General features: G+C 41.4%; 2 protein-coding genes across 3 annotated transcripts; both read right to left on the reverse strand.

Annotated features, from left to right (window-relative positions):
• Positions 1–89: 89 nt before the first annotated feature.
• On the reverse strand, positions 90–5927 carry LOC136430704 (oncoprotein-induced transcript 3 protein-like). 2 transcript variants are annotated; one of them, XM_066421516.1, is made up of 7 exons: positions 5724–5927; positions 3451–3603; positions 2994–3106; positions 2247–2370; positions 1643–1705; positions 1162–1280; positions 90–235 (listed from the first exon to the last, which is right to left on the reverse strand). In XM_066421516.1, the coding sequence occupies exons 1-7, from the start codon at positions 5800–5802 to the stop codon at positions 227–229; spliced, it is 660 nt and encodes a 219-aa protein (XP_066277613.1). In that variant the 5' UTR covers positions 5803–5927; the 3' UTR covers positions 90–226. The 2 variants fall into 2 exon arrangements, with proteins under 2 accessions (XP_066277613.1, XP_066277612.1); XM_066421515.1 differs by having other exon boundaries at positions 90–1280; positions 5724–5926.
• A 1249-nt stretch (positions 5928–7176) lies between these two features.
• On the reverse strand, positions 7177–18502 carry LOC136430705 (soluble guanylate cyclase gcy-31-like). Its single transcript, XM_066421517.1, has 16 exons — positions 17459–18502; positions 17178–17265; positions 16613–16734; positions 16253–16333; positions 15603–15807; positions 15400–15474; positions 14956–15000; positions 14105–14125; positions 13454–13589; positions 13140–13269; positions 12483–12623; positions 11918–12064; positions 11553–11709; positions 11334–11443; positions 10907–10993; positions 7177–10655 (listed from the first exon to the last, which is right to left on the reverse strand). Exons 1-16 carry the CDS (start codon positions 18254–18256, stop codon positions 10350–10352), a joined length of 2649 nt encoding a protein of 882 aa, XP_066277614.1. The 5' UTR covers positions 18257–18502; the 3' UTR covers positions 7177–10349.
• Between the last annotated feature and the right edge of the window lie 1323 nt (positions 18503–19825).

A 19825-nucleotide genomic window follows, 5' to 3' on the forward strand; every position in this document is an offset into this window, starting at 1 on the left:
CGTACCTTGCATTCTAATAACAAGAGTCGTTTTATTGGTACTGACAAAAGAAACAGAACAGCACAAATGATAAGGTCCAACTAATCCAAGGCTTTTCACAACTATCTCTACATTTTATTGACAACCACTCCTGGGACACGGGATCTATTGTCTTGATCATAAAGTGACTTTGGCCCTATCTGTTCAACTGCCTATCATTGGACAACAGACCAAACGTCATGTTGACTCAAGTCACCTGAGTTTGTAAAAGAAGAAAGATGTCGGAACCAATCGACACACGTTTCAGAACTGCACGTAAGGGTGCCAAGTTTGTGAGGTGGATGCTGATTGGTCCGATACCCTGTATTGACCAATCAGTGTACGTCAATATTTGGTATTCGGGAATATGACACCTGCCTAACCTGTATGTACCCCCGAACTGATATTGATTGGCTGCTGAATGACCAATAGGTACATCCGATGGACTTATAATCTTCATTATTATATTTCAAATATCTTATTAGTTGATTTTTTAATTGCCCCTGACTAATAAGCATTCAGTTTATGATGCACATACAGGTAAATTTCTTTGTGTTCCCGTACAGCAAACACTGCTGTATGTTGATTGGCCAGCGTACATTACTTGACCGATCAATGTGCAGCTACCATAATGTTGAATTCAAGCTGCAGCGTTTTTTTCTTTATCTTGGTCGCTAAATGTCGCTATTAAGATTCCATTCTAGTAATTGTATTAATGATATTACTTGAGTGTCATGCTTTTCTAATCCGCGTAGTGACGCCCTTGGCACGCAGAAAAAATGGTGCCTGTTTGGAGTGGTGGATTGTGGCCATTGTTCTCTATTGTTGGACGGAGAGAGGTAGAAAAAATGTACAATAAAGGTAACTAATAAATAATAAGATGAAATATTATAACTTCCATGGCTTCTAATCTTCCGGTAACATAACTACTACAACACCACTGTACATATTCTATGTATAAACGTAGTCATTTGAAGCTGCACTAAGGCGGTTCTGTTGCAGATGAGGAAACTGGACTCTGTCTCTACTCCTGTGTCTATCTATCTCCACTCTCCTGGCCTCCTCTCCACTCCGACCGGGTTCGTGTCCATATATCATATCACCTCGCTGCTTATATACAACAGCCGCTACAATAAACACTACCAATGAAACCAGGAATCCGGACGACAGGCCGGCAGCAACCACGACTGTGGTGAAGGGCACGGTGGATTCCTTCGCGGTGGCGTAGGTAGTCTGTGTGTCCTGGCCTTCTTCAGACGTCCCTGGGAAAGCACGGATGTGAATTCGTATCAATTTACAGTGCTTAAAATGGTCCTATTGAAATGTATGAAGCACATGAATATATCATTTTAGCCAGAACATGCCTGGCGTGCACAGGGTAAATCAGAGCTTTTCCGCTACGTGGAAATACCTTCTTTGGCATGGCCTGTCCGTTGCTAAGTTAAGCATTACTCGATCCAATGCTGAACTCCAAATTTGTTGTAAAGTAACTGTAGAGTTAGATATAGCGTCATTGGAACACACTACTAGTATTTGATTGGTCGATAGAAAAGAAACCATAGAAGCTCAGAAAAATGACGAAAAAAAGCAGAAACAAAACAGCGTCCAACAAGTTCATACATACGTTGACAGTCAGGAGTAAAGCCGGTTGGAGACCAGTGATCTGGCGGACATTGGACTTCTGTACCTATGTTAATATATGTGCATGAAAACATATAATAAGGTTTCAATCTTCTAAGGGTTCCATTGAAAACATTAGAGAGGATGCAAAGTATTGTTTCTGTTTTGATGGATCCGTGATTGTTTATATATTTCTGGCTTTGTTTTCAATGTTTAAAACCCAGAACGTAATTAAATTTGAGGCGCCCAGACATATACAAGCTCCCCTCAAAAGTAATGAAATTCTTTCGATCACAGTGTAATCTTTGCAAGTGGTATAAAAGGTAAAGGCAAGGAGACGACATCGAATCAGGTTAAACGTAATTTCCGATGGCTTATATTGCGATGCATGGCTTGGACACGGCTCAAGTTTTTACCACAGCACACATGGGCCGATGGGCGGCAAGATATTCGGATTTCTTTCCAATAGACGCACATCAGATTCCTGACAATGAAGATATAACATAAGAGACACAAAAAGTTCAAAAATATGATCTATGCAGCTAATGTATGTATATCAGTAAAGAGTCATGTCGAAACGTATAAGCTACCACATAAACGGAACGTACCTGCGCAGTATGCCATGCCACATCCACGTGTTCTATTGAGGTAGTAGACAAAGTAGTCCCCACAGTTCTTAACTCTTATTCTGCCGGGGAACTGGCAACAGTTCCGACCAACGTGTGCGCAAGCCTGGTGGACAACAACAAAAATACTTGCTGTTCTGATTCTTAGAATCAAGGCACTTCCCTGACTCGTCCTATGATATCAAAATAAGCTACAATGCCACGGATAATATGCCAGAGTCGCAAGGACCTCACATGTAAACAGTTTGCTTCGCATCATCATATGTCTGGAATGCTCGTTCATTTTTACGCGCCTACTTGATATATAACAGGCGCTTCGCAGAGCGAGGACAAGTTAACATCCAAGAGCAATGTTGAATCTAATAGAACGTCGATCGATAAATACACGGCAGTAATGGAGATAGAGGGTGAAATTCTTCACACGTGGTCATAACAAGATCATCAAATGTCGTCTGATTTTTCAAGTATGCCCCATACCGAGGGGCGATGTAGGAGGCTCGAGAAGGGTGTTTCAAAACATTGGTGTAATTTGTTTTCTCCTGTTTTGATTTTTCTTTCTGTCAAATTTCTTGCTCACTGTTTTCCGTTTCCTTGTCTTTACATTGTTTTGAACTCTCCGTGAATGATACCCATGAAACACGAGAGTAAGATATCGACTGGTTTGTGCGACTGTCCGTACACCGCTATCAATAGAATACTAAAGCAAACAAATCAAATAGGTTGGCGTACAGTTGCATCTGCTGTCAGGCCTTGTTCTTCAGGATGTGTTCCAAACATCCACACCGGACCCGGCGTGCCGCACGAATATCTAGGAACACACGAGGTTGGCATCTGTCCACCAGCTAGCAAAAAAAAGAACGAATTCATTCTATCGATGGACTCATCTGCAATACATCTATCAATCTATCAGTCAAGTATAAAAGGGAACTCGTCTAGAGTCAAATTTGAAACCTACATCCTCACAAATAAATTGCGCTTATTTGAAAAGCCTGTAAACAATCGTAGCACATAGATATTTGGAGCTGCTTTATGACAACACTTTCCACCAATATATAATTTGTAAACAAAAACGATACAAAACTTTCAAAAAGATTCAAACCGTATGCGCACTGTCCACAACACGGTTAAAAGCGTCATATAAGCAAAGCGATGAAACAAAGACACAGCAAACGACGTTTACACTCACCAAGGCTGTTAAATCTGTACCAGCCGCTGCGGAGGTCGGAGTCACACAGCTCGGTCTCCCCGGGGGACAGGGGGTAGTTTGTGCTCCTCTTAGGCTCGTCAATGGTGGTGTAAGATGTACACGGACCTGCTGCCATACACCTGGCAGCAAAGCCTCATAGAACAGAACAACACAACTGTTTCAAACTCTTTGATGTATAGATTATTGGAGTAAGAATGATATAACAAAATTGCCTGGTGTCATGACCTTCTTTGCATGGTTTTGTGAGTGACATAGAATAAAAGAAAAGAGCATATCCAATTTACCGAGAAGTAAATATTTGGACGTCATTACCATAAGCAGTGAGTAAAAACTCTTATGTCTAATTATAAGAGCTTCATAGTCAAAATGTTTACATGCAGAAATGAACATGGAGTGATACACATGAATAATACAATATTGCATATAGAAACAAGCTATCCACATACCAAAAATCATGACCATCCATCAAGGCCATCTTGTTATAGTATTTTTCTCATTAATCATGCAAATGAGGTCTTAATTTGCATAGTTCATATCAATTAATATTTCTCTCTTCCTCAGTTACATATGTCACATGTTTCAGAGTCCTATCATGGAATTTGGCGGATGTAAAAACTTTCCTCATTAATTATGCAAATTAGATACTGATTTGCATAATACGTATCTAATCATGTACATCATCACTCAAGCTATCTACTTACCAAAAATCATTACCATCCATCAAGCCCTTTTTGAGTTATTCCCTTTCAAAGTCAGACGCAAAACCTGCTCCTGCAGTTCTAAAAAAGCCGCTAGGGGCCCCAAACCCGTACCACTTACTCTCTGTCCAAAGATCTATGTACCACTCAAAAATCAGTTCCATAGCATGTCCAGAACACGAGATATCAAAACAGGAAGTTCCGCTGCAGTACCGCAAGAAGCCGCTAGGGGCCCCGAAATCTAATCGTTTTCAGGTCTCATCAAAACCTACCAACATACCAAATATCAAAACAATCCATCCAGGCATTCTTTAGTTATGCTGGTCCACTACAGACAAACACACCCACAAACGCTACCCTCTGCATAACCTTCTCGACGAAGGTAATTAGGTACGAATGATGAAAAATGTCATTTAGAGTAGTCGGCGGACGTATGCGTTCGACAAAATGGTCGGTTGGCCATATGGGTCAAATTCCGTGAATTCGTGGGCCGGGGTTCGATCCCAGGGTCGGCCCCAGCTCGGATAGGTGGCCAGTAATGAATTACATTCGTCATTTCGGATGGTGACGTAAAACTGGTGGTCCCCGTGGTATTAAATTGAGGGAGCTTTCTGCGTAAGCCTTAAGCGTCAAACCTCTGTACGTAAAAGAACCCAACACACTTATCGAGAAGAGTAGGGGACCCGGGTGTGCTTGGCTCGGTACTATATTGCGCGAACCATGGCAAAGCCGGATTGCACGAACAGCCTTAACTGAGATTATACCTAAGGCTCCTTCATGGAGGGTCTCATTTCATTTTATTTCAATGACCTTCCTCAGAAGTCAAGCCTAGGCTGTTAATATCTAACCATTGGTACACACTGCAGGACTAGAAACATATTTACACTCACTACCATTACTGGCACAGGTGTAATAGATTCCCTGACACATGTACGTGACTGTCATAAATTATCAAGCAATAAAACATATTTCACACAGCGGGAACAACAGAATTGGTTTGTGTTCTGGCGCTTCATCCATCCCCATCAGCGATCGGTCTAGTCTCTGCGCACCGCTGCTGGCGACCTTTCAACCCCGGGTATCAAATTTCACGCTGTTGCTGTGAGCCTGTGACATGTTTTCAGAGCTACGTAAACAGTGGGTTGTTTTGATCGATCTAACGGGCCAATCATTAACGTCTCGACGTCAAACCCAACCGCACAGTGTGAGCGAATCGTGCTGTTGTTTAGAGGCACGTACATGCAGCAGGTTGTTTTAAATCAATCTAACGGACCATCACAAAACACTGTTGGCGGAATGACTCTCCTGAGATATCATGCCATGTAAACGAATGACGTCTTCGGTAGCACAACGTGATGCATGCCGAAAATCCTCTGTTTAGGAGAGAATTCTATCATATATATCATCAAAAACCACGAGACGAAGATTGGTTTCTCGTACCGAAAACAAAGGTTAGGGAACGGTCGAATTCCATTACTCTGAGGCTGACGTTGTGGGAACAATTATGGTCAATCGACGAAAGGCCTTGTTGTAGAATACGCATGTGGTACTCACCTAAGAGTATCGGTCCCAGTTGGAGGAGGCGATACGGCGTCCAAACTGACCAAAGCCCAAATATCATGGGGAACTCCATGTTAGGTCAGATCTTCCTAGAATATATCTACATCGCGAGACAGCTCGTTATTGCAGCAGAGGAAGAACGTTCTGCGGCCATTTCCTGTCCGTATTACTATTAGTCACAGGGTCGGCACAGTGCCAAACGGAGAGTGACGTCACCATGGTATAGGTCAGCAGCATTCAGGACTGTGCCATTCGTGTTGAGGGGGAGGGAAATTATCGCGTTCAATGAAATAAGCCCTCAGATTTGCCACCAGGCAGGAATTCCAGAGAGCGTGGAAAATATAATCTTTAATCAGATGATGGGATGGACGGTTGTAACGTTTCGTGATTGTCAGAGAAGTCCGCCGGCAGTCAGAAAACGTTGTAATCTTCCAACCCTAGATCTGCTTGGATTACAAACTTCTGACTGGTTTGATTCACTGGGAAGACATTTGTATTTGAGGGAAGTCGTAGAATAAGTGAAAGTGTATGGGGAAGAAATAGACTAGCTTTTACTAGTGAGCTTATCAAATGATCCCTTGAAGCGCTTAAAGAATTGGACATAATGGTATGTGCTCCCTAGTACAATGCCGTGTAGAAAAAGTTTGCCTATATTTGAAAAAATATATGGGCAAAGTATACATTTTGTTCTTACTTTTACATACCAATATTCGTTTCGTAACTCTTGACACCTTTTATATCAAAATGCACGAACTCTTTCCTTCTGGGACCCGCTTTGATCGATAGAAATACAATTTGCACGTGCGAGTGCCTTCTAATCTGATAACCGTAGAATTATCCGTAAACCCATTAGACAGGGTGCCATAATCGTTACGAGAAGGCCAAAGATATGCTTATCAGCGACGACGTGCCATCTGGAAGTCAGAACTGTCAAGGTCATGAGCAATTCCTCCTCGTAAAGTTTTACCTTGTAATCCGCGACAAATATTGTCAAAAAAGCCCAAAATAAATCGTTTTGAAGAGATGTATGCCAAAAATGGGAATGCAGTCCTTTAAATATTTGTTCAAGGCACATCTACAGTAATTTCAGGTCAGTCAGTTGAAATATCAGGGCGCAGGAGGCCATGAAATGCTAAAAATAGCCGAAAAACCTCAATAAAATCACTTTCAAGGTCAATATCGAAAAAATGAAAGAGACGCGGGGGTATTTGCTCACACTACCTTTGCACCAAATTTCAGGTCATTTGGTCAAAAAATGACAGAGATGAATCAATTTGAAGATTTGACAGAAGGAGGAGAAAAAACTTGAGTAAAAACAATATGTTGAGCCATACTAGGTATGGCTAAACATAACAAGTGCAAGTACAAGACTACACATGGTCCACTACGACATCTTATAACGGTCACGGTGCGTAGGAGACAAAATCTTTTTCGTACGCTATGTGAGTCGCTTTTCGAGTTTATTAAAGACCATCATTCGTACATGAAGACATATACACAGTGCAATAAAAAGCAGAGAAATCATTCACTGCTTGAGTCAAAAGTAGATGTATAATCATAATGAATGATTTCACATAATAATGTAACAGGAACAATATTCAATTTAAAGTTGATTCTCTACTGTAAAGAACGTTGGTTAATTTTTACAGATGACGACAATCTAACAATGGCCATTGTTACAGCTATTTAACGTTAATAAAATCAATTACAAAATAAAGGGTTATGTATCATTTAATCCTGTCGCGATCTCGAGCTGATGTGAACTCTGTACTCGACACATCAGAGGATGTCTGTGACGAATACAACCTAATCTTGCTCGTGACCTATCCCGGCTGTTGACGGATGAAAGTAGGGTGGGTCAGAAAGTAATGCCATAAGCATCATAGCATGTTCATTTTTTTTATCAAATGAGTTGAAATGTGGCCCAAATGTGAAAACACAGTTCTTCTTGAGACTGAAATATCTCAATTTGTTATCTAGGTTTTTATGAATGGCTGAGTTAGTTTCAAAATGACCACACCTTTGGGAGCAAAGATAAGTTCCCTTTGAGTCAAGTTTGAGTGAATTGCAATTATTGTAAGAAGCTGAAATTACACCTGTATGATAATACATGCCTCGATAACTTACATGTCAATTTTCATTTCTAAGCTTGTTATAGTTCTTCTTTACTGTTGCGAGGGTGGAGCGAGGTGTGATATTACAGCCAGATAAATTTGTGATATGCAGCTGATTAAAGGTTTTGTAGACTACTTTCCCATTAACTAAGAGAAAGAGAACTGATACTACATGTTTAACGACAAAGAAGTGTTTTGTTTCTCTTAGTTAGTGGGAAAGCAGTCTACAGAAACATCTTTGATTATCACAACGCATATTCAGGAGGACCCTGACGCCCACTCTGAATTCAACCGTCATACCTCTCTCTTCACTCCAGAACCGAAAAAAATGATTGGAGTTCAGAAATGAAAAAAAAAAGTGCCCTTTAGAGATACGCATTTTGATTCGTATAGTTTCAGTCTCCTACAGTTATTGTAAGCGGGTCAGTAAAATTTCTCTTTTACTGCTGTTTGCTTCTGACAAACTCCCAAGAGTGTAGTCATCTAGGCTCAGTCGCTCATAAGAATCTGAACACTAATATCAGATATTTTAGCCTCAAGAAGATACTTGCCTTAAGCTTCACAATTTCAACTCATTTTATGCAAAAAAAGAACCTGCTATGGTACTAATGGCATTACTTTTTGACTCACCCTCGTATGACATCTCAAATGTCCATGACATCAGTGTAGATGGAGCACAAACGTCAAGGGCTCCAATGTCATATTGCAAGAAGCGTTAATACGTACATTTAGTTCATACTGTTCATTACTTCAGACAAATCAGTATCAACAGTACGTTGTCATGGATAGTTTAAAGCAGGGCTCGGTTGACTGACGGCTGGCAAGTATGAATAGTAGCCTTCTATGACCTAAGACGAGAATGCAGTTGGATAAAAAGACTCGTTATTCATGGTGTGTCATATCTGGGTACAAATGCACCGATCTAGTTCCAGTAGTGTGTCTGCACGTGATGTCAAAGCTGCCATACTGATTGGCTGAACCTGTAAGAGTTAAACCTATAAATATAAACGTGTTTATGTCAAGTTCAAATGTACCTAGCAAGCTCCAGCTTTAATCATCCAGCATGGCGGGCAATGCTTACGTCATTGTCACGTGAGCGCAAACACACTATGGAATGTTTTCCTGTATACTTTTAGTGCTACTAAACGTACCTAAGTAGCATAAGGGTCAGTGATGATAACTTGTATTTAGGTTGACCAATTGGCCCTTGAAAATCAGTTTTCAACCTACCCTGTAGTGTGTATACATAAGTGGTGAAGGGGACCATCCAAAGTTTCCTTTACCAGCCTACAGAACTAACTTACATAGCTCTCTAATTAAACATATCTATTTATGTTGTACAGTATTTTATATCTATTTATCAGCGTAACTGTTTTCTACCCACGTACTATCACTTCAGAAGACAATTACCATTTCTTCATTGTCATGACATCGCATTGTAAAAACAAAACTTTGTGATTTGTAGTGTAACATTTGGCTGGAATGTAGACGGACGTGTTTTTTCTATAAACTGGTTCACGGGTTGAACTACGCATGCGCACTGGAATACATTGTGGCTAATGTCAAAGTTGAGGGCTCTGAGACATAAACAAAACATGTTTGGGCATGGTATCAAGCATGGTGGGGACGAGAACTGTTTACATGTAAGGGGAGGTCATCTTTGGCTTCGCACATGCGCAGTTAAAACCATGAACCGGCGTATTCACGCAAAAGAAAAACAACCTAATGAAAGTTAATGTCGCATTAAGTCTGCATTTGTGCCGTAGACCGCTTACAGCCAAATGCATTTACATCAAACTAAAGAGTGATCTATAATTCTACTGTTGTCAGATGGACAGTAGCGTCATATAATGCTCCTAACCGAGCAGCAAATAGTGTTGGCGATCTGTCAGATGTCAATTTGTCAAACTTGGAAAAAAAAGATTCCTGGATGTCTTATCCTATGCTTGGATCTTCTTCAGACATCAACGTGGCTTTTTTCGGAAAACATATTCATCCCTGACAGAAATCCTTGATTGGCCGTTTCCTGACTAAACAATGACTCTTGATGTTTAGTTTTTCAAGGAGAATACATAAACGTATTGTAATTGGCAAAGAACATATCGCAGATTCGTCCCTAGAAATGACTGCTAGAAAGGTCAAGTCATATGAAGCTGCATCAGATCATATACATTTAAACTGCATGCTTCTATTGAAAATATGTGGTACACATTCATATCCCATCGACGGATTTTACAACATACATTTCTGTTATGACCAACTTTGTTACCAATCATGAATGCTTGTAATGCAGTATAACTTACAGACCACTAGAAGACCACGTGTGACTCGGGGAATCTAGAGGCTTGTGGCTAAGGCCTGTCGTCACGTAAAATGATCCATTGCATGTTAACGTTCTGCCCTGTATGTTTTCTGTGCATTAGTCCTACATGTAAGTAAACTATAAACTCAGCTGTGCTAATTCGCAGGATAAACGTAGTTCAAAGCACATAACGGACGCCACTTGTCACATCAGACTACAGACCTGACTCAACTTGTTACGACTAATGTGTTTCGTCTCAGGTTGAAGGACGTCTTCGCCGCTTCCGTCCAGGAACATGTCGCTGTCAACCATGGCCCTCTTCGCTTCTTTTCTGTTTTTCTTATCTTCTGAAGTATCTTTACATTTGTCTTTGGTCTTGGGCTCCTGAGCCGCCAGACCCTGAGGAGCTGGGATTATGGTGGAATCGGACGAGTCTGAGTCGAATTCAGCGTCCTCGTCTTCATTCTCTCGTCGTATCTTCAGCCAATAGGTTTTCATTTTCCCTTTTCCCTGTACGTAAGAGTGCAACAAGAATGGTTAGGTCCATGCAAAGTGCTCTGTTTGCGTAAGTGTCTCAGTCAGTGTATGTGTGTCTTAGTGCTTGTGTCTTACAATGGGTGAGTGCATGTCTTAGTGCATTCATGTGTGCGTCTGTGCTTTTTGTAATCATCTTCAAGTCTATCAGACTGACTGACAAAGGCTCATTGTATCAAGAAAAGCTCCCAATGCAATGCACCTTTTATGGCTACACTTTTCCGTACCTTCACAGAGATTAGTCCCCTCTCTTCAATAATGTAGGATGTCTTGAGGTATCTCCTGGCTGCTCCGGTTATCTGGATGGTCATTGGCTGTTGAATGATGTACAGAATATTGTATGTAAATATCGCCGTTACGGGACAGTTATGGGCATGCAATATTAAACACATTTCGTGGTATTTTTGCGCAAATGTAAGAAAGAAAGGATTAAAGACAGAAAGAACAAAAGAAAGCAAAATAGTATTAAAGAAAGACAGAAAGAAAGAGAGAAAGAAAGAAAGAAAGAACAAAAGAAAAGGAAACAAAGAAAGAACATGATCGAGACTAATGCAGCCCCAAGAAGTCTGTTGTTAGAGACTAGTTTAGTGGAATCATTTCCTGCAAAACGTGTGGACTGAAGTGAGTATGGTGGGATGTGCAGTAGATACTGACCGCTCCGGTGCTTTCCATTCTGGATGCCGTGTTGACCGTATCACCGAACAGACAGTAGCGCGGCACCCGCAGACCCACCACGCCGGCGACAACAGGACCGGAGTTCATGCCTAGGAGAATACAAATATTCTCAAATTAACAGGTAATGATTGATGTTAAATTTCTCTTAAATGACAGCGTTCATTGTGTACGACAACTAAAAACTGTTGCTGTAAATACCTATCCTGATCTTGATAGTTTCGCCGTTGCATGGGTCGCTCAGCTGTCCGATGGCGTTCAGCATGGCTAGAGCCATATCCGCAACGTCAAAGGCGTGCGCTTGGGTGGGGATGGGAGCACCAGACTCAATCATGTATTCGTCTCCGATTGTTTCCACCTACGGAATGTGCAAGTTGTTATTGTCGCAGTTGCATATACTTTGCCGTCGTCAAATGATTTACGCCATCAACAGCTGCATAGCGGTTGTAGTTGTAACGAAAGGCTATGTTGCCTAATATGGCCAATACACTAGAATCCAAACGAGAAATCTTAGAGCTTAGGGACAAATCAATAGCAAGATAAGTTTACATCTTGAAAGACAATACCTTAAAGACGTTATACTGTTCGGTGAGATTGTCGAAGATGGTGTAAGCGTCGTTCAGAAGAGTTACCAGCTCCATGGGTTTGACCCGGCTGCAGATGTCCGTGAAGCCAACAATGTTGCTGAACAACACGCTCACTTCTTGAAAGATCTGTGAAACAGTGCCAGATACATTTTAGAAGGTCTATCAAGTACATATTAACGAGTGACGCACAGCAACAAGGGAAAGCTGAAAGGCCGACAAAACAACAGTTATTAAAACTCCTATGCGCTCTTTGTAAAGATATGCCTAGGGTTACAGATATCGATTCGAACGGAAAACGCAGATTTCAACGTAAGAACGTTTTATATTATACTTACGTCAAGCATGTGATAACATGACAGTTCTTTAAATGGAACCGAAAGAAACTTGTTAGAATAACAGATGCGTTCACGTTTCCGTGCACGGGTCACTTACTATAGAAATGATCCCCAAAAGTATGATGCTCTGCTACAAATCTCAGAATGCTCTCGGTATAGCGAAACAACCAGTTTTACAATTACCACGACTAGACAATCGAACCACTTACATCGTTGACTGCCGGTTCACCGTTCCTCAGTCTGTCCGCAACAGCCTTAGGAATCATGCTGTACAGCAACTCGTCTGCCTTTTTCTTCTCCTTTTCAATTTTACTGACCAGCTCAGTAAGCTCATCATTTGTCTCGGCTTCCTAGACAACCAAACCATACGGTACCATCAGACATGTATTCATCTATATTCTTATCAGTAAAGCTTACAAATACAATGATGTAGAAAAAGAATACTACAAAAAGTTGTGCAAGCCTAATTGATATAAACACAACGCCTACACTGCAACTCCATATAAAATTACAAAAGCATTGTACAATGTTGGCTGAACTTCGCTGTGATAAGCTCTAAGTGGGTACACCTAACGGCCTGACATTACAATGTGGGCGGAACCATGAGTTACCAAGAGCAACTGGCGCGTAATCATGTCCTAATTCTCAACGACAAGACCGTTGGACCCGAGCCAAATCATACTTTCAATTCTCCCAGTATCCTATTACACCTCTTCCGCCTGCCACTCTGCAAAATTCACATAACTGGGGACGCACACCAAAATGAGCAAACACACAAAGTGATTACACTTATTATGTTTTCACGGAGGTAATAAAGCTAAAGCCATGTAAATTCAGCGTTATTTTTGTAGGATAGTCAGACAGACCTTGTTTACTGCTAGCTTTAACTCGACGGATGGCTGGGTGCCATTGATGACCATCTCCCTGGTGCAGTCGTGCATACACAAGTCCGTCAGGTACAGTCCGTAGTTGAACAGATCCTCGAGGTTCTCCATACTACGTGAACACATATCAACGTATAAAGAACGGTTTTGGCAATAGTTTCATTCTGCTTACGGTGAACGATATGACACTAGCAATGTGAGAAGCCACTTGTAACTAATTACATCAACTGCTCTATTGTTATTCCGAAGATGCAGCATGTCTACATTGAGAATTAAGGAACGCTGAAGGATCTTACACTGGCGTGCCTACAAACAGCACAGCGTCCCACTCAGGCATGTATTTCATCTGCCCCTTCAGACCTAAATACTTGGACGTCGGTTTCGATGGCTCGACATCGTCCGTTTTATCCACCAGCCCCATCATGGCATCGTCTGTAAGCATAGAAACATCGTGTTTTCGGTATCAACATCTAAATGCTAAGAACGAATCCTTTCATTTCTTAATCATGGTGAAAACATTTCGTCCCATTTACAAATATGATGTAAAATACCGACAAACGACGTCAATAATAATCGTCTGATGAAAAATAAGCTATGACTCTCTCTAACTTTGATGCACGGAAACGTCACCTGACTTCGAAGAAGCAAATGTTGTGTGACTTTCAGATGTACGGATTTTGGCAATAGTTTGACCACAAACGTCTGTTGGTAGATCATGATTAGAATTAACGTTACAAATGCTCCTTCCGAATATTTCCTGTGTTAATGTTAGTGTCAATCTACATGTATTGTTTATGAACACCACACCTGCTTACAAGCGAAACCCTGGCAAAGAGTATGTCCATTACATGAATGCATCTTCATCTTGTACTAATGTACTAATGTTCTTAATATGTGAATGTTGTAGCAGCACAGCACTGTAAGAATCATTAATTGACTAGTCTTACCTGACCATCCCAAAGCTGAGTCTATCATTGGTGCATAGTCAGGAAATATAATAGATATAGAAATAGAACATAAGTAACTCAACGTATCGTCAATAAAGAGATCAGACTCAAGATTGCAACACAAACAGACAGACATAGCATGCACACAATGGATAATATGGGTGCGATATTGATGGTTTCCTGTATATGTTATGGCAAACTTCTTTAAAAACATAGAAACATCATTTTCATGGTTCTTTCTAAGGTGTCATGGCATATATATGCGTAAGTGAGGCGTCTATACCTTCAGTTACTAAATGTATTCTGCAAGGCGTCAATACGTACGTATACGAAGTCGAACGCATGCAAGGTACTGCATTGACGTTACGGGCTAACAAACAGTAGCAAGAGAGTCTATGGTGATATCATTGTTTGAATTCGGAAAGGTAGAATGGGTGAACAGGACTGTATGGCTAGAATTGCCTTTCTAATTCCAACCGGCTTCAACAGAAGCGCATTGAACGCCTTTTTGCATAGTTGTGGGTAGTTTCCAATTGCAAACTTTGTTACAAGCCATGCATTTTCGGACTTGCCCACAAATAGTTTCGTGATTTCTTTCTCAGGTTTAGCTGCTGTTTCAGTAAGATGGGTCATCCTGAACTGATAATGGCCAATACACGAGGGCACAGTTCGAATTTTTGATTATCAGTTGAAAAACGCAAAACAACACATCATACACTTTTGTAGCTGCTAATTAATCCATAGTGTTTTTCAAGACTCCCTTGCTAATCAATCAAAGCACAGACAAATCACGTTACACGTCATTTACGTTATGGAATATGTATGAAAACGTATAAAGTCATCACACTAACTTGAATTTCCACTCCACTTAAGTAAATCTAAGACGGTCGAGAAACCTGGAAACAATTACAACAATCGAAAAAGTTCAAGTCAGTTTCCTACAGAATGGACAAAAATTCAACCGTACATGTGTTCTTAAAGTTGGTTGACTACACTCGTGTTCTCGTTTAGACTTCACGGTGTCGATTACAAGAATAAACACAATGACAAAATGAGTTCATGCGTCCAAGCCTTCAATGGCAATGCTCGAAAGGTTGGAATATACATTTGTGCTAATACAGTAGTATAAATGGCTGAACCAGCTGGAACAATTCTGAAACATAACCTTACTGAAATGAGAAATAGCAATCATAACAATTATAAGATATGAAAAAATACCTTGCTTGCAAAAGTCATCGTACTGATTTCAACAATCATATATGTAGCGTTTGCGTCAAAGAAACAAGACGCCTTACCGGCCTTTTTGTTTCGGTTCGAAGTTTGTTGAAATGATGATTGCTTGACATCCTCAGAGTCGTCCTCGAAGTCACCTGAAAGCAGATATGACATCATGTTTGATATGCCACTACCGCACTGGTCAAAGCTAAAATTCTACAGGGACGTGTTCTCAAAGACAACTTTATCTATCCAAATTAAAACAATTGAGATTTCTACAAACCACTTGTCAACTGATACGCGTGGAGCTGTGGATCCGTCGACCCGTCTTTCAATTCCGGTGCATCAACAGGAACAGGCACGATCTCGGGAGCTTTGAGTGTTGTCGCCACTTGGGCCTCGCTACGCTCCCCTTCTCCCAGCTTGGTGTAGCCTACAACTTGAACAGCATACGATGCACCTGGTTCCAAACTACTTACAGAAATTTCCTACAAGATTTAGGAATATCATTGTCAAATATTGTAATGCACAGACAAAGTTTGTAACATGCTTCAACGACTCTTAAAAGGATGAACGTTTCAAAAGTTAGTGGTCACAATCTTGATGAACATACATGTAGAATGTTCTGGACAGATTGACAATGCCTAGTTTCTGTCTTAACTAAGAATTGCCATTAACGGTATAGTTCTTCCTTCATATATCTCTGCATGTTCGTCAATGAACAGATCGATGCATGTGTTCATTCTGTATAATTGTATTAAAGAAATACAACTACCCTCGCAATGACATTCTTCTTAGTGTGTGGGTAACTCGATCAAGTCCGGGCATCAACTGCTAACATGGAAAGACATTTCTGCCAACATCATAGTAACCTGCTCATCGTAAGGACAAAGGGACAAACGGACAAATATCGTATCATGAACAAAAACGTACCGTGGTTTTGGTGTTCCACACATCTACACGCATCGGTATCCCCACGGCCTCGCCAGTGGGTGTTACTTTCTGGTAGTAGACCTGAGGCAGGGGGGTTGTACGGTAATCAGCCCAGTCTAACCAGGAAATCCTAACTATAGACTGCGACCGCTCAACAGTTTTATAGATAAAGAACTTTTTAAAAAGTTTTGTGTGTTATCTTTTAAAACATACGTTACAGCGTGCATCATTTTCTAATTATAGAATCAATTTTGACATATCTGATGTTAATGTAAAGCTTGTTTTTTTAAGTCAACACATTAGTTTAGAGGCCTTCGTACACCAGAACGCAACATTTGTGGATTCTTGAACATATCATACCTGATAACCATGTATCTGTTGCTGTTGTGTAAGGGATTTGGGCGGGTTCCATTTGACTTTGACCGTCGTTGAATCGATGTTTTCGATCTTCACCCCACGAGGTTTGTTGCTCTTACTAAAAACTAGAAAGAAAGAAAGAGAAAGACATTGATATGACGACTTGGTTTGGGCAATGGCCTAGAACTGTGGCCTTGAAACGTTAGTGCAATTTTCTCTAGTCGAACCTTTCGGATAGGATGTATTCAACCTTTTCGCACGGTGACGTAAGAACATTTCCTTCTACACCCTGCATTTAGTATTCAAGTTAAGATATGGTATATTCCATACACAACGCCAGAAAGAACGATACTTTATTAGTAGTCACTGTTATTATGACAAATCACTGTTTTGTGTCTCTTGATATGGATAGATACATACTTTATAAACTGTTTTAACCCGACGACAGCACGGTACTGCAGATCCTAAGAACCTAGACCCTTACAGAATCTATTCAGTTTAAGACATACATCACAACACACGTAACTATTACACTAATAATTGATTTGCACATGCAATGGGGACCAACCTTTCTCCTTGCTTGGCAGTGCGACATTCCTGCGTTCTACCGGGCTATCAGATATCAGTTCGAATATGTTGTTCGAATGCAGCAAAATCTTTGGGATGACAAAAAGACGAGGAACATTATATTGTCAGCCGAAACACACACAGATACAGTTCTGCCCGGTTTAATCTTTAGCATGTGGATATATCGTTAAATCTGTTAGATGCAAGCAGCTTTCACGGTATACAACACAACAGCAAACATGGATGGTTAGTCACAACCTAAATGTCAAGTTGTGTACTTACGTTATCCCAGGTGAATTCGATGTGCTGTGGTCGGACGACGAAAAACACATCATTTACTCGCTCTCCGAGCAGCTCAGGAAGGACCTCTTGCAGTGCCAGTCCCACTTTGAAGATGACCATGTCCCGTCCGAATACGATGTGAAATGGGAAGAGCTTGAAGAAGGTTTTGCTTTTCACGGGATAGACCTCGTTCAAGTTTTTGGGTGGTTTGAACGCCGGTAATATTGTAGAAGTGTTGTCATAGTGAACTCTGAAGTGGACAAGGGTGACCCCTGCATTTTCCTCCAACTTGACCTCTTCAGAGAGTACTTCAACTTTGACATCTTTTTCGAAGAACTGCTTGCTGAGCTGCTTGAGAAGACCCCTCACCATATGAAGGAAGCCCGGCCGCTTGCTCCGGTATCGCACTGTGATGCCGGTACTGGACTCTTCTTGGCAGGAGAAGCTGGGCGGCTTGATCTTCGGGTATTTGTAGCGGTAGTATTCATGAACATTGTCCAGACCATTCATAAAAGAAGCAATGTTACGGCCTAATACTTTTAGAACCTTTTCGTACCCGCTACGCATGTAGAAGTTCAGAAGAGATACGCCAAGGTCGTACATGAGATCTCCCTGCGTTTCTCCTGTGTATTCGCATGCTGCCGTCGATATTCGCAGAAGGAAAGTTTCTGGATAGGAGTGGTTGAGAACGAAGCTGGTGGCCCTGATACCTGCTCTTTTTCTTATGTTCCTCCAGATGTCCACTCCATACACTCTCTTGAAGAAGTCATGGATGTTTTCAAGCAGAAGTCCATACATGGCGTATATTTGTATACGATACTGACCGACCGAGAACGCAACCCCCGTGTCTTCTCTGTCTAGCTCTAGCTCTGTCCCGCCGTCCACCCTAATGGAACGGTACCACAAGGGTTGCAGGGAAAACACAAGGCTGGTACTGACAACGTGGCCTGTAAGGCTGCAAGGACGTCATGACGGTCCGAAAATAACAGCAGCCTCGCCCGTTGTCTACCGCTGCTGGTTACCCGCGTGGTATCCTGGAGTCAGGAATGCCCTTTTTCGGGTCTGTTGGACGAGGTTTGGTATACTGACGCGCGCGCAAGAAAAAATTCCATGGCCCTGGAGACTGTCAGTGCGACGTCTCGCGGCGGAATCTCAGCACGTGGAATGTTAATTTTCATCCCCTTCATGCCCTCGGGAGAATCCAATGAGAGCCTCCCTGATATCGAGCTTAATCCTTAATTGGAGCTGAGAAAAGTGACATGTGCCATCCAGATGTGATGTACTTACCAGCACAGTTTACAGGTGTATTACGTCAACAAACCTCCTACGCGCCATTAGAATTGGGCACATCAGAACTGGTGCACTCCGCCCGTGTTGTGATGACAGTGTGGGGTTTGATACTAGTAGTCTTGTCCTTCAATAGAAAATCCTTTGATAATTTACTGAAAAAGTCCTGGCATTTTATTCCAATTTTCTACTCATACATGGACGGTCATAGCTATAGAATTTGACGCTAAATGATAATGTGTTACTACTTTGGCACGGAACCTACTCATTGTATTGCCGCATCTTTTGCCGTCTATATTTCCAATTAATTTACAGACTTACTGTTATTTTGGTTCCCGATTCGCTTTGATGGTACGAGTGCTATGTACGTGTGGTGTTTCTGAAATCAAAGTTCGGGATAAGATCAAGATGGTAAACAACGCTCTCTGCGCTGAAGTGTTGTTTATTACGCAGTTAGGAAACTGTCTGTATCAGACATTAACAAAAACAGACATGGACACCTCTATTTCTGGTTATCGCGTGATACATCTTGCTATCAAGTGAGCTCTACGCAATCACAGTGTAGTACTTCCTCCAGGCTATCTTATATGTATCAGTGCTGCCCTTGCATTGGTCGAAATGAACGTCAATCTCGGTTTCATGAAATATGTACCTACACGTTACCTGAGACAGGTTGTTTTATTGAAACAAATAAAGTTGACAATAATGATGATATAATGCACTGTGTTCTCTACTGGAGTTCAATAATCTGATTGATTCCATATTCAGGACCTTCCAACGACTTTGCTCCCGACCACTCCCCAACCAAGGTCGGCGCTGGGTTGGGAGTAGCCCGGAATCCTCCCTATTCTAGCTCCAGTTCACTCCACTGATCGCACAAAAGCTGAATGTGACTTTCTTGAAGTTGATTTGTTAATATTCTTACTAGGTTGGCGCAAACGATTTTCAAATACTAGTATGCCACTTTGCCGATCAACTCCCAACCAAAGATGACCTTGCTCACGACTAACTCCCAACCATGTTCTGCATATGGTCTAGCCTGAGTGTCATCCTGTTTCAGTTCCAGGGTGAAGGTAGAGC

Source organism: Branchiostoma lanceolatum, chromosome 3 (genome assembly GCF_035083965.1).
Source record: "Branchiostoma lanceolatum isolate klBraLanc5 chromosome 3, klBraLanc5.hap2, whole genome shotgun sequence".
In the NCBI taxonomy this organism is placed as follows: domain Eukaryota; kingdom Metazoa; phylum Chordata; class Leptocardii; order Amphioxiformes; family Branchiostomatidae; genus Branchiostoma; species Branchiostoma lanceolatum.